The sequence below is a fragment of the Myotis myotis genome, unplaced genomic scaffold, assembly GCF_014108235.1.
Source record: "Myotis myotis isolate mMyoMyo1 unplaced genomic scaffold, mMyoMyo1.p scaffold_m19_p_49, whole genome shotgun sequence".
In the NCBI taxonomy this organism is placed as follows: domain Eukaryota; kingdom Metazoa; phylum Chordata; class Mammalia; order Chiroptera; family Vespertilionidae; genus Myotis; species Myotis myotis.
The window spans coordinates 63620-77673 of NW_023416356.1; the positions used below are offsets into that span (position 1 = coordinate 63620).

General features: G+C 53.3%; 1 protein-coding gene across 1 annotated transcript in view; it reads right to left on the reverse strand.

Annotated features, from left to right (window-relative positions):
- Nucleotides 1-14054, reverse strand: part of DMBT1 (deleted in malignant brain tumors 1) — a 94251-nt gene that overhangs the window by 23071 nt on the left and 57126 nt on the right. Inside the window, 7 exon segments of the mRNA XM_036307632.1 lie at nucleotides 1966-2156; nucleotides 3268-3415; nucleotides 3533-3571; nucleotides 5001-5318; nucleotides 6309-6371; nucleotides 10774-10803; nucleotides 10920-11271. Coding sequence (XP_036163525.1) covers nucleotides 1966-2156; nucleotides 3268-3415; nucleotides 3533-3571; nucleotides 5001-5318; nucleotides 6309-6371; nucleotides 10774-10803; nucleotides 10920-11271 — 1141 coding nt within the window.

The following is a 14054-nucleotide window of genomic DNA, read 5'->3' on the forward strand; positions in this document are numbered from 1 at the left end:
ACCCTGGACATACGACAGTTAAGTCGTGCTGTTCTGTGCTGGAGGCACCCACAATCGGTGCTGCTGCTTCTTTTGTGGTTTCCACTTTCCCTATCGTGGGGTGTCTGGTTAGGTGTGTTCACTGCTTTTGACAGGAAACCAAATCAACGACGGTCAACATGCAGGGACCCAGTGGTCCATATGTGTAACCCTGTTCCACTGTGAGTGAGCATCATACGTGTGCAAATGCGTGTGGACAGACCTCTCAGCTGCGGTAGATATGTGCAGGCGATTAGCAGACGTGCGTGAAAGGAATTGGATTATGACAGTAACCGCGCCAGGGGTGGGGACAGAGGCAGACGCGGAACTAGGAGCGAAGGTTAAGTAACAACAGTAGACGGGACTCACTGATGAGCTGGGGGGTCCGTGGAACCGGCTCTGCAAACACAAGAAAACCGTCATCAATAACCGTCCAACGTCGCCCTGGCCTGGCCGCTCCGTGGTGAGAGCGTCATCCTGATACGCCAAGGGTCTACGGCCACACCACCCTGAACGCGCCCGATCTCGTCTGCTACGCCAAGGTCGCAGGGGAGACCCCGGCCAGGGCACAGACAGGAGTCAGCCATGAGCGCACGAATAAACGGATCAACAGTGTGTCTCTCTCTAAAATTTAAACCGTCAATCAGCAACCGTGTCACGTTGATCGTGGCGACTTCCCTGATCTACTTGTGACACAGAGCAGCTCCCATGACAGCTCAGCGGGGCGCCGGGCGCTTGCTAGCAGGAGGCTGTGTTGAGCGGCGTGTCGGCCGAGGCCGAGGCTGAAAGACCGTCCCTGAGCTCAGCCCCGCTCAGGGGTCACTAGTGGAGGGCCCATCGCTGGGAGGCCGCGGGGCATGACTGACCCTCTCCAGCCTCGGTTTCCTCACCTGTCAAAGGGGAAGAACCAGGGGTTTGCGTGAGGATCGGAGGAGGCAGCACATGCAAAGTGCTCAGGATGTTGCCCAGCTCAAAAGAGGCATCTGGTCGACGCCAGCTGTTCCTCGGACCACGGCTGCTGCCACCTCCAAGCTCGGCACATGCGGTTCATCAGGACCCTCGGTCCAGCCCCTGGTGGCCTCCGCACCACACACCTCGCCCATCCCACCTGTGCTCCTGTGGCCTCTCACCTGCTGGGCCTCCTGCTTCTCCGCTCACAGCCTCACCAGGTTTAAAGACAAACCTAAGCCCGGCCGACGTGGCTCAGTGGTTGAGCGTCAACCTATGAACCAGGAGGTCACGGTTCGATTTCCAGTCAGGGCATGTGCCCGGGTTGCAGGCTCCATCCCCAGTAGGGGGCATGCAGGAGGCAGCTGATCCATAAATCTCTCTCATCATTGATGTTTCTATCTCTCCCTCTCCCTTCCTCTCTGAAATCAATAAAAATATTAAAAATAATTAAAGACAACCCTCAGGTTGTTCTCTGTATTTTCCTGAACACGTTGCTGTAGTCTACACTGGCCTCTCTCTCTCCTGGTGCCTTGCCTGACACGCACGCACACACTAACTTAGCACATTCTATTTGCTGGCCTGAATGTACTGTATCCTACTTGCCCTCTAATTGTGTCGCCCGTGCTGGTCTTGAAGGCCCTCTGTCTCCTGGGCTGGGGCCACACCCCCTGCAGGTCCTAACACGCCTGGTGCGGGACTCGGAGGGACTCAGAAATGGCTTCCAGTGAGCCTGCGAGGAGACGCTGCGTGGACTGAACGGCCACCAGGCAGCTGCCAATTACCGAGCACTCATGACGCCCATAACAAATGCCTTACCTGCGTCAGTCCCCTCACAACAGGCCTGGAAGTGGGGTCATCTGATCATCCCCATTCTGGGGGGAGGGGGGGACGCAGAGGCCGCGTCTGCCGCCCAAGGTCCCAGCGCAGCGATGGGACAGTCACTGCTCCCCAGGCGGACAGGCCCGCTCCCGGTGCTCACGCTTACCACCCTCTTACCTTTGGCTGCGGAGTAATAATACGCAATGAAGACCTTCCCGATGTTGTTGGAGCTCCGGAAGTACTTGAGGGTCATGGAGCTGGAGGAGGACTCGTAGGTGAGGTAGAAGCCAGAGCAGGTCCTCCCCAGGGATGTGGCCGAGGACGGGGGGCCATCCAGGATGTCAAAGTATTCGTTGGTGCAGTCCAGGCTGCAAGGAAGTGGATGGAGCCTCAGGCCCCTGGCGGCAGCCCTGTGGGTGTGCTGGGAGGCAGGCCCTTATGTCATGACCCTAAAGAGGCCCCAGACAGATGAAACACTGGCCTTCAAACGAAGGATGCATTCCTTTTATCTCACTTTTCCCTCAAGGAGGAGTGGGGCTTTAACTGGGACTGGAGAGAGGCGGCCAAAGCTCTAGGTGTGCCCTGAGGACACAGTGCCTCGAAGCCCCGGGCCCAGGGCAGGGCTGGGCGAACCAAGGCCATGGATCTCCTGGGCAGACGCGGGCAGAGGCTGCTGGGTCTGCCTGTGTAGACACGGCTCCCAGGTCCAGTCCAGCCATTTATGAGCCTGGAGGGAGGGAGGTCCCACCCCGCCCAGCTCGCCTTGTGGGAGCGATCTGATTGGTCAGCTGCTCTCCGTTGTCAAGCTTTGTCCAGATGCCTCTAGTGCTCTCGTCAGAAACCCGTGTCCATGCCTCGGCCCCTGAGCCTCCTTCCCAACTCATATTTTGGTTAAGCAAATTCAAGGGAAATAAACAATTTAAGTGGCTTCTGGGGGGCAGTCTCCTTAAGACATTGATCTGTCAAGGACGTCAACCTTGACTACGACATTAAAATCGGAAAATTTCTCATTTCTGAGGTCTGCGTCCCCTGGAATCTGCATCTTTAACCAGAGGCTGAATTACAGACACTCTGCGTCTTAATCTTCGCCTCTGTCACACACACATACACATGTGCACCCCACATGTGCACACACAGAGACACATGCACGCACACGTACACATATACAGGCACGTGCGCGCACACACAGGAACACACATGCGTACACATGCATGTGAAAATGGTGACCACTGAATAAGAGGTCTGTAGTCGAGCTAACAGTGTTGTACTCACGTCAGGTTCATGCTTCTGATGTTGCTCAGCAGTTACATGAAGAGGCCGCCGATAGGGGAGCTGGGGGAGGTACCTGGGACTCTCATTATTTTTGATTATTTTGGACTAAAACTTAGAGACGTGAGGAGACTTGGTTGTGGGAACCCGCCAGGGAAGGCCATGTTGGCATTTTAGGCCGCGCTGCGGCTTCGGAGGCGCGGGACCTACTTCAGGTAGGGGAAGGCCAGCAGCACGTGGTCGGACGCGTTGGCCCGGATCTCCCACACGCAGGTCACGTTGTCGTGCATGTCACTCCGCGGCGGGTTCCTCACGGCGCCCGACGAGTTAGTGATGACGCCGCCGCACCGAGGTTTCTCTAAAGGCAGGAGGGGGCTCAGGATCTCCCCTCTCCATCATTCAGTTCACTCATGTCACAGTTCACACATTTTATCTTTTCTTTCCAAATTCAGACCATTCACGCCCAAAGTCTCACCTGCAGTGGCCGTCCCTGCCATGGCAGCCGACGGGCGACCTGTCAAACACCAAGGGCACACGGGCTGTCAGTGGGCACGAGGCCCACGCTGCCTGGGCCCCTCCCAGAGCCATGGAGCCCGTCTGGGGGTGAGCTGGTGCCGGGACAGATGCTGGCGTGGGGCGGGAAGAGGCACCGGTCTAGAACCTTCCCCGACACTGGCGCAGCCTTCCCTCGTCACACACACAAATGAGCTATGCTTAAGTTGGGTTTAAGAAAATGAAAGATGCGAGATGCTCGTTCCATCACCATTTCCAGGGACCCTGGGGTCTGGAGCTACGCAGCTTCGATGGATGAATAGCAAGAGGCATCGATGCACTGCTCCCTTCCACCTGCTGCTCAGGGGCCAGGAGCTGGGACCAAGGATGCTTGGATCCTCCTTCCCACCCCGACGCGTCTCCGACCAGCAGCATCCGGCCCAGAACTTCCCACTGGAGATTCTCTCCCAGGACCAGGCCACCCCGCCTGCTAGAGCCGACTACCCCGAGGTGGGGACTGAGGGTCGCTAGACCTCGTCCCTTTAGCCTGATGCGTGACACCTAGTGGAGCTGGCTGACGTGGGCGCAGGGACGGGTTTGGTGAAGGAGAGCCGGCACCTGGCATCTCTGGGTGTCAGCACAGAGAGCAGTGGGGAAACCAGAGCATGGAGCTCCGCGGGGCTGGGCTGTACCGGGTGAGGCAGAGGTGAGGAGAGGGGGACAGAATGGGGGCACCTGACCTTGGCCAGGTCTTTCCCACCAGCCACCTGCCCCTGGGCGGGAAGTGTTCTTAACTGCCTCTCAAGTCTTTTTAAAAAAATTATTATTGATTTCAGAGAGGAAGGGAGCAGGAGAGAGAGATAGAAACATCAATGATGAGAGAGAATTATTGATGGACTGCCTCCTGCACGCCCCACACTGGGGATCAAGCTCGCAACCTGGGCCTGTGCCCTGACTGGGAATCGAACCATGACCTCCTGGTTCATAGGTGGGCGCTCAACCATGGAGCCATGTGGGCTGGGCTCTGCCTCTCAGATCTTAACCCCCTACCCGAGTCTCATTGCCGTCCTCTCATGCCCTCGGAATGACGGACTGCGCCTGCTGTACAGGAGCCAAGAGTTTAGAGCCTGCTGCCTGCGTGTGGTGTTCGGAGGAGAGGTGGACGTGAGCCTAAGGTATGCTCCACCTCACCAGGGACATTCAGGGGCTTCGGGCTAGGCCCCCCCAACCCCACAGGAGAGTAAGGGACACCCAATTCCAGCAGAGCCTCTGCCCCAAGGGGTGAGCACGCTGCCCTTGGCACCAGGGCCCTCCCTACCTGGTGGTGTTCCCGCCGTGTGTGCAGCATCTGTAGGCAGAGATGAGAGTGGCTGTGTGAGTTCTTACCCCGTTTTTTGTAAGTTCTGCCTGGGAGGAGCCCAAGCCACTTGGCCTGGCAGAGGCGGGGTTACCTGAGCAGACCACGCCCGCGTCTTCTCCGTGCCCGCAGTTGTGGGAGAGCCAGCCGAGGTGGGCACACTCCTCCAGGCTCCCCTCGTCGCCCCTGCAGTGCACGTCGTCCAGCAGGATCTTGCCAGAACCTTCCCCGAAGTGGGCCTCACCGGGCGCTGAAACGGCCCGGCCACACCCCAGCTGCCTGCAGACGACGTTGGCTTGTGGCAGGTCCCAGAGGTCATCGCACACGGTCCCCCAGATGCCCTGGTAGAAGAGTTCCACGCGGCCCGCGCAGCTCCCCCTGCTGCCCACCAGCCTCATGGGGGCCCAGCCTCCTGGGAAGAGTAGGGGTCACGGGGTGAGAACAGCAGCCTCTGCCTGTCGATGGCTGGACTGGCTTCTACCCAGACTAGCCTTCCTTGCATTCCATGACTTTGCAACTTACACCCTTCCGGCTGCCAGGAAAGATCCATACTTGAAGGAGCCCTAATGCCCTCCTCTCCCTCACCCCGTTGAAGACAGCTTGCCGGGGGTTGGTCCTTCACACCAGCGGCCCCAGTTTTTCTCCTCCTCATAGCTTTGCTCTGCACGATGCGACATTGCAGCTCCCCTCTCATTTCCTACGCCTTCACTCTGGGCTGGTGGCTCCTGACTCGCTTTGCCAAAAGAATGTAGCAGAACTAATGATGCATATACCCTGTCCTACCCAAAGCCATGCTGAGCTGAGTCTGAGACAGGTGACAGGCTCTCCTGGGCTCCATGGAAACTCTGGGACAATCATGAGAATAAGCCTGAGCCAGGGGGCTGGGTGATGAAAAACACATGACTGCATCACCTCTGTCACCTCAGATAACAGCTATGGAAAGGTAAGGCCTGTGAGGGAGGCCATCCTAGGCCAGACGGTCTTCCACAGACCTGCCAGCTAACCTGAAATGCATGTGGGAGCCCCGCCGAGATCAGCCAACACCAGCCAAGCCTACCCCAGATCTGCAAGGCAGCCCAGCTGACCCCCAGACTCACGGGCAATTACAAATGGTGCTGACCTAAGCCACTGTGTTTGGGGTGGTTTTACGTGACAATAGATAACTCGTACATGTCTTCTTTACCCATATCCCTTTCTTAGATGACCTGTCCTACCCGAAGCCAGGAGGGGGCACGGGGCCAGTGCCATGTGCCCCATGACTGAGGCTGCCCAGCCAGCTCAAGTGTATGTCTGACTTCAGAGGAACCGGGCCCTGTGCTGAATCAGGCCAGATTTTCTGCTGGGAATTTGGAATTAGAAGAGGACAGGGAGGTCATATAGACTCAGGAACTGGTTCCCATACCTGCAGGTGGAGGTGTCCGGGCCTCCGGGGCTGTGGTCAGTGAAGGCTTGGAGAAGCCACCCCCTAGAAAGAACAACAGAGTGGGTCACTGTCCGCAGTGGGGAAAGAACAAGTGGGCATTGCATTACAAGACACTCTGAAGCTTTCGGTTTTCTTTCAGTTCAGCTAAGGAAGTCACCATCAAACGAGACTGCTTAACTTTTCATTCATCTATATTATGTTCACGGTAAAGGGACCCTTGAATTCTTGGCCCAGTAGAAATCTTTAAAAAATAGGAAACTTAAGAACATCATATTTGAGGAACCTGAAGGAAATGAAAGCAGCATCTACAAACCGATAATGCTGGAATGTATTCAATAAATATGCATTGAATGGGAAGAATAATATGAGAAAGTTCTAAAGAGCTTCATGACCTGATTATTCAATTCTGGAATCTAATTCTTATTCTGCCACATGCACATGAACTCAGTGTCCTGATCTGGGCCAGGTGAAGAGAAGGCCATGGATGCAACGTCAGCCTCTTAGCTGTAAATGGAAAATTAATTCCTCCACAGAGACCTGTCTGTCTGCATAATACCAGATGTTGGCAGATATCTTAATAATTTACCTAAAATATTCTTGTTTGAGTGCTTAGCTCTCTATGTACATAACCACAAAAACACACAAACTAAAAATAGCCAAGGAAGTGATTCACAAGTACAAAGTCTAACTTACCAGGTAAACTAGTTTCTGCTGATAACGGTGCTGCTGCTGGTAACAATGCTGCTGATAATGATGGCATTGATGATGGTGACAGTGGTGGAGATGATGATGACAGTGGTGATGGTGATAACAATGGGGATGTTGATGATGGTGACAGTGGTGATGATGATGGTGATAGTAGTGATGATGATGATGATGATGATGATGATGGTGATAATGGTGATGATGATGATGGTGATAATGGTAATGATGTTAACAATGGTGGTGATGATAACGGTGGTGATGATGATGATGACAATGGTGATGATGGTGATAATGGTGATGGTGATGATGACAATGGTGATGATGATAGTGGTGATGATGGCAATGGTGATGACAATGATGGTGATGACAGAGGTGGAGATGATGATGATAGTGGTGATGATGATGCTGACAATGGTGATGATGATAGTGGTGATGATGCTGACAATGGTGATGATGATAGTGGTGATGATGCTGACAATGGTGATAATGATAGTGGTGATGACAGTGATGATGATGATGGTGATAATGGTGATGATGACAAAGGTGGTGATGATGATGACAGTGGTGATGATGATAATGACAATGGTAATGATGATGATGATGGTGATGATGATGACGGTGATGACAATGGTGGTGATGATGATGACAGTAGTGATGATGATGATGACAGTGGTGATGCTGATGTTGACAATGGTGATGATGATGATGGTGATAATGGTGATGATGATGATGGTGATAATGGTGATGATGACAAAGGTGGTGATGATGACAGTAGTGATGATGACAGTGGTGATGACAATGGTGATGATGACAGTGGTGATGATGATAATGATGACAATGGTAATGACGATAATGGTGATGATGATGGTGATGACAATGGTGGTGGTGATGACAGTAGTGACAATGATGATGACAGTGGTGATGATGACAATGGTGATGAAGACAATGTTAATGTTGATGGTGACAGTGGTGATGATGATAATGGTGATGATGATAATGGTGATGATGACAATGGTGATGATGATAACAGTGGTGATGATGATGATAATGGTGATGCTGCTTCTGACAATGGTAATGGTGATGATAACAGTGGTGATAATGGTGATGTTGATGATGACAGTGGTGATGATGATGATGGTGATAATGGTGATGATGATGGTGATGATGATGATGACAGTAGTGATGATGATGGTGATAATGGTGATGATGATGATGATGATGATGATGACAGTAGTGATGATGATGATGGTGATAATGGTGATGATGATGATGATGGTGATGATGATGATGACAGTAGTGATGATGATGATGGTGATAATGGTGATGATGATAATGGTGATGACGATGATGACAGTAGTGATGATGATGGTGATGCTGCTGCTGACAATGGTGATGATGACATTGGTGATGACAATGGTGATGATGATAATGACAGTGGTGATGATAGTGATAATGGTGATGATGATGATAATGGTGATGATAATGACAGTAGTGGTGATGATGGTGGTGATAGTGATGATGGTAATGATGATGACAGTGGTGATGATGGTGATAATGGTGATGAGTATGACAGTGGTGGAGATGATGATGACAGTGGTGATAATGGTGATAATGGTGATGATAGTGGTGATAGTGGTGTTGATGATGATGACAGTGATAATGATGACAATGGTGACAATGATAATGGTGATGATGATAAGGATGACAATGGTAGTGATGATGATAATGGTGATGATGATGATGATAATGGTGATGATAATGGTGATGATGACAATGGTGATGATGACAATGGTAATGATGATGATGATAATGGTGATGATGGTAATGGTGATGATGACAATGGTGATGATGACAATGGTAATGATGATGATAATGGTAATGATGATGATGACAATGGTGATGATAATGGTGATGATGACAATGGTGATGATGACAATGGTAATGATGATGATGACAATGGTGATGATAATGGTGATGATGACAATGGTGATGATGACAATGGTAATGATGATGATGACAATGGTAATGATGATAAGGATGACAATGGTGATGATGATGATAATGGTGATGATGATAATGGTGATGCTGCTGCTGACAATGGTAATGATGACAGTGGTGATAATGGTGATGTTGATGATGACATTGGTGATGATAATGGTGATGCTGCTACTGGCAATGGTGATGATGACAGTGGTGATAACAATGGTGATGATGATGACAGTGGTGATAACAATGGTGATGATGATGACAGTGGTGATAATGGTGATGATGATGAGGATGACAGTGGTGGAGATGATGATGACAGTAGTGATGATGATGATAATGGTGATGCTGCTGCTGACAATGGTGATGATGACAATGGTGATGATGACAGTGGTGATGACAATGGTGATGATGATGATGACAGTGGTGATGATGGTGATAATGGTGATGAAGATGATGACAGTAGTGATGATGATGATGATGGTGGTGATGGTGATGATGGTAATGATGATGATGACAGTGGTGGAGATGATGGTGACAGTGGTGATGATGATGATGATATTGGTGATGTTGATGATGATAGTGGTGATGATGGTGATATTGATGATGATGATAACAATGGTGATGGTGATGTTGACAGTGGTGATGATGACAATGGTGATGATGGTGATGATAGTGGTAATGATGATGATGATAATGGTGATGATGATGGTGACAGTGGTGATGAAGATGATGATGACAATGCTGACAATGGCAAAGATGGCGATGATGAAGATGATGGTAATTCTGCTTCTGCTTATCAGGATTATAAAAAAAAGTTCCTCTTTGTTTTAAGACAGTGGTTTTTCAAGGTGTGGTTCCCTACCACAGTATAAGCATCTGGACTTGTTGGAAATGCAAATCTTACACCCCACTCTGGGCCTACTGAACTAGAAACTCTGGGAGGGGCCCAGCATTGTGCATTTTTAATAAACCCGCAGGGTAATTCTGATGAAAAGTAACGTTCAAAAACCACTGCTTTAGGATAAAAAGGAAAGGATTGGAATAGCCCCATGGTTTCTTTTAGTGGCAAAGTTACTTTAAAATTGCATAACTATAATTTTTCAACTGGTGTTGTTTCACTGTTAAAAAAATCAGGCCTCACAGATTCAAGACAGATGATTTTCTGATCTAATCACTCTGGGACACAAATGGCAATTTTCTCTCAAATGAGTGATTTGTGGTGATTGACGGGCATGGTCACAGAAAACTATATCTTAAAGCCAGTGCCTATTAATTACAGTCCTTCAATGGCCCCAGAAGAGTCCTGTCTTGCCCGGTAATCCAGTTCTGATCTGGGGAGGTTCCTGCACCTGGGCATGGTGTCCTGCTAGCTGATTTCCAAACCCTCCTTTGCTGATATTACTCATCAGTGTTGCGCTCTCCTCCAGGCCACACCCTAAGCGGAGCCTGGGACCTCTCCGTAGGCAGCCGCCCCGCAGAGGGGCTGTCAGGCCAGGGTGAGCAGGTTTCCTGAGAGCAGGAGGCCCAGGTCAACACCACAGATCTGAGCTCTGAGCCCTCTCTGTGATGGTGGGCAGACGCAGAGACTGGGAAAGCCGGTTAGACTCCAAGTCAAATAGACCAATCAAACCAGCCCCTGTAAACTGCGCCAAGCTCGATTAGACAGGGTCGTTTTCATTCCATTTCCACAGAAAGTATTAGCCGGGCAAAACTAGAGGTAGCACGGGGCCTAGAAACAGCCCATGGGTCTCACCTGGCGGGAAGGCATCTGCCGCTAGAGGACCTGCGAGTGTGGAGAGGGAACCATCAGCCCCACAGGAGGCCCTGGCTCACTTCCCACTTCCTGTCAGAGCCCCTTCCGCCCACAGGTCCCCCCGGAGAGAGCACACGACCCCTCACCCGAGCAGACGGCCCCGGCGTCGTCCTCGTGGCCACAGCCGTGCGTGAACCAGGTGTCGTGGGCGCACAGGGCCAGGTGGCTCTCCTCACCGCTGCAGTGCACGTTGTCCAGGAGAATCTTCCCGAAGCCCGGCCCGAAGTGGGCGCCCAGCGGGGCAGACACCGCGCGGCCGCACCCCAGCTGCCGGCACACCACCTGGGCCTCCCGCAGGCCCCAGCCGTCCCCGCACACCGACCCCCAGGCGCCCTGGTAGAACACCTCCACGCGCCCGGAGCACCTCCCGGTGCCGTTGGCGAGCCTCATCCTGGGCGGGTTGTCTGCGGAAACAACAATAAGGGTACATTTTGGAAACTTGCCTTTTGCACTCACCCTGTTTGCCCGGCTCCCAGATTTGGGGGAAGTTTTGATCACTCCCCACGTATGAGCGCTCAGTACTCCCACCGCTGCGTGAGGTGCCCCTGGCGGTCGAGGCCACAGAGCGGATCAGGTGGAACATGCGTTGCTGAGCCAGGACCTGCCCCCAGCCGGGCAGACACGAAACATCACAGAAATGTATTTCTATCCATGGGGAAAGGCGCCCATTATGGGGTTTATTCAAAAAGATTCAACACCATAGCTGCTAAAAGCAGTAAAATCTATCTATAAATCTTTATAGCCATCAACACGGATCCACCTCAGAAACGTGACATTGAGTAGGGAATGCAAGGAGTGGATGACTGACGGGCACCGATATCATTGGTGAGAGAGAAAGCCACAATGACTCATAGAGCCGCGCAAGTCGTATTTGTAAAAGTCTTAAGAATGAACAGGAACGACACACACCACCTCCAGGGGTGCTTGTCTCCGAGGCAGAGGAAGAGATCAGGGGGATGGGCATCTGGGAGCTCAAAGCTGCCTGTCATGTGCTATTCCTTGACAAGATGGAACCCAGGGTGACAAACTGTGAGCACCAGCCCCGGAGGCACTGGGGGCACGGCTGTCTGCTCCCCTAGTCTCCTCACTGCCTGAACTTTCCAATGTGTCTGTGCAGTGGCAGGAAAGTGGGGTGCTCGGGCGCTCAGCCGGGTGTTGGGGGCGTGGTCCTCTCGCTCTGGCCCGTGCAGCCCCGCCCCCTCCCTGGCTGTCACTGCCTCCCCTGGGGCTCATGCGCACAGTGGCGTGTCCTGTGAGCCGGTGGCTGACCTGGCGGGCTGGGCCAAGGATCATCGGCTTGACGACTCGAAGGAGGCGGGTCCATGGCAGGTGGCTCTAGAACGACACGGAAGCGGTGATCAGGGTCACAACTCCTTCCCGAGACACAGATGAGACACCGTCAGAGGACTCAGCTGGACCTGCTGAAGGGCCGCCTGCCTGGCCACGAGCTCACAGAGAAGGACCCGCCTCTCACGAGGCTGGGGTCAAGTCCAGGCGGCAGAGCGGACGCTCCTAACGCCATCCTGCTTTCCCCAAATGCCTCGCCCCCTTTTTTTAATAGCTAGTTTTCTGGGGGGTTAATCTCCCCCAAGGATATTTTTCCATTGATTTTTAGAGAGAGAGGAAGGGAGAGGGAGAGACAGAGAGAAACATCAATGATGAGAGAGAATCATGGATTGGCTGCTTCCTGCACACCCAGCACTAGGGATGGAGCCCACAACCCAGGCCTGTGCCCTGACCTGGAATCAAACCATGACCTCCTGGTTCCTAGGTTGATGCTCAACCTCTGAGCCCCACCCGCGGGCATGATGGTCTTTGACAGTAAAATTAGGGATAAACACAAACGGAAGCTGGACAGCGTGAATCCAGGCACCTCAGGGCCCGTCCCCCTCTGCTCAGTGTGCCCTCAGGCGGAACAGCAGTCACTAGCAATGGGTGGTGCAACTGAGCAGTTAAACTCGGTCACAGGGGGCGGGAGGGGGGAGTCCGGGGGGGGGGGTTCCTACCTGGCGATGCCGAACGCGCCGCAGTCAGAGGAGGGAGCAGAGTGGAGCCGGCAGCAGGCAGCACTGCAACACAGACCCACCCGTCAGCCTGTCGCACGCGCCACGTCCGTGCTGCTCATCCGTTTACTTGGTTCCGTGGCGCCCACAGGCTGACGCGCCTCAGAGGGAAAGGAGGTCGGGGAGCGGGAGACCAACCACAGAGCTTGTCGGCACAGAGGCCTGACACGTGGACACAGACAACAGTGTGGTGAGGGCTGGGGAGGGGCAGCAGCGGGGTGGACAGGACAAGGGGGACAGCTGTAATACTTCCAACAATAAAGATAAATTTTAAAATAAAAATAATTAGAATTCTCCCCCAAAAGCTCTATCTAGTGTGGCTCAGTGGATAGAGTGTCGGCCTGCGGACTGAGGGGTCCCAGGTTTGATTCTGGTCAAGAGCACGTGCCCGATTGCGGCTGGCTCCCCAGTGGGGGGCGCGCAGGAGGCAGCCGATCCATGATTCTCCCTCGTATTTTAAAAAATGTTTTAATGATTTTAAAGAGAGCGGAAGGGAGGTGGAGAGAGAGAGGAACATCAATGATGAGAGAGAACCATGGATCGGCTGTCTCCTGCACGCCCCCCACTGGGAAGCGAACCCGTAACCCGGGCCTGTGCCCTGACTGGGAATCAAACCCTGACCTACTGGTTCCTAAGTCAACGCTCCACCCCTGAGCCCCGCCGGCCGGGCCACAAGCATTCTTAAAAGTGCAGCTGGAGGTTGGAGCGTCAGAGAGGAATTTGAAGACACGACGCTGCTGGCTTTGCAGCCGGAAGAAGGAGCGGAGCCCAGGAGGGGGCGGCCCCAGGACCGGGAGAGGCAGGCGTGGTGCTGCCCCGCGGCCTCCAGGGGGACAGGACCCCGGACAGCGATTTCACAGGCGAGACTCCTCCTGGACCCTGACCCCAGAGCCGAAGGCAGCGCTTGGGTGTGGCTCACGCACTGGGTTTGTGGGAACTGGTGGCCTCGGCACAGGACACGCAGAATGAGCCGGTGTCTCACGCGCTCAAACGCCGCCTCCTCCGCGGAACGGAGCGCGGCCGGTAACCGCTGAGCGAGCAGCGGCCGGAGCGACGCCGACAGGCGGCCTCGGACCCACTCACGCCCGGCGCTTTCAGGACTCGTTCCAGACACCGGCAGCGCCGTCCTCTCTGAGGACGGAGGGGATCTTGGGGCCC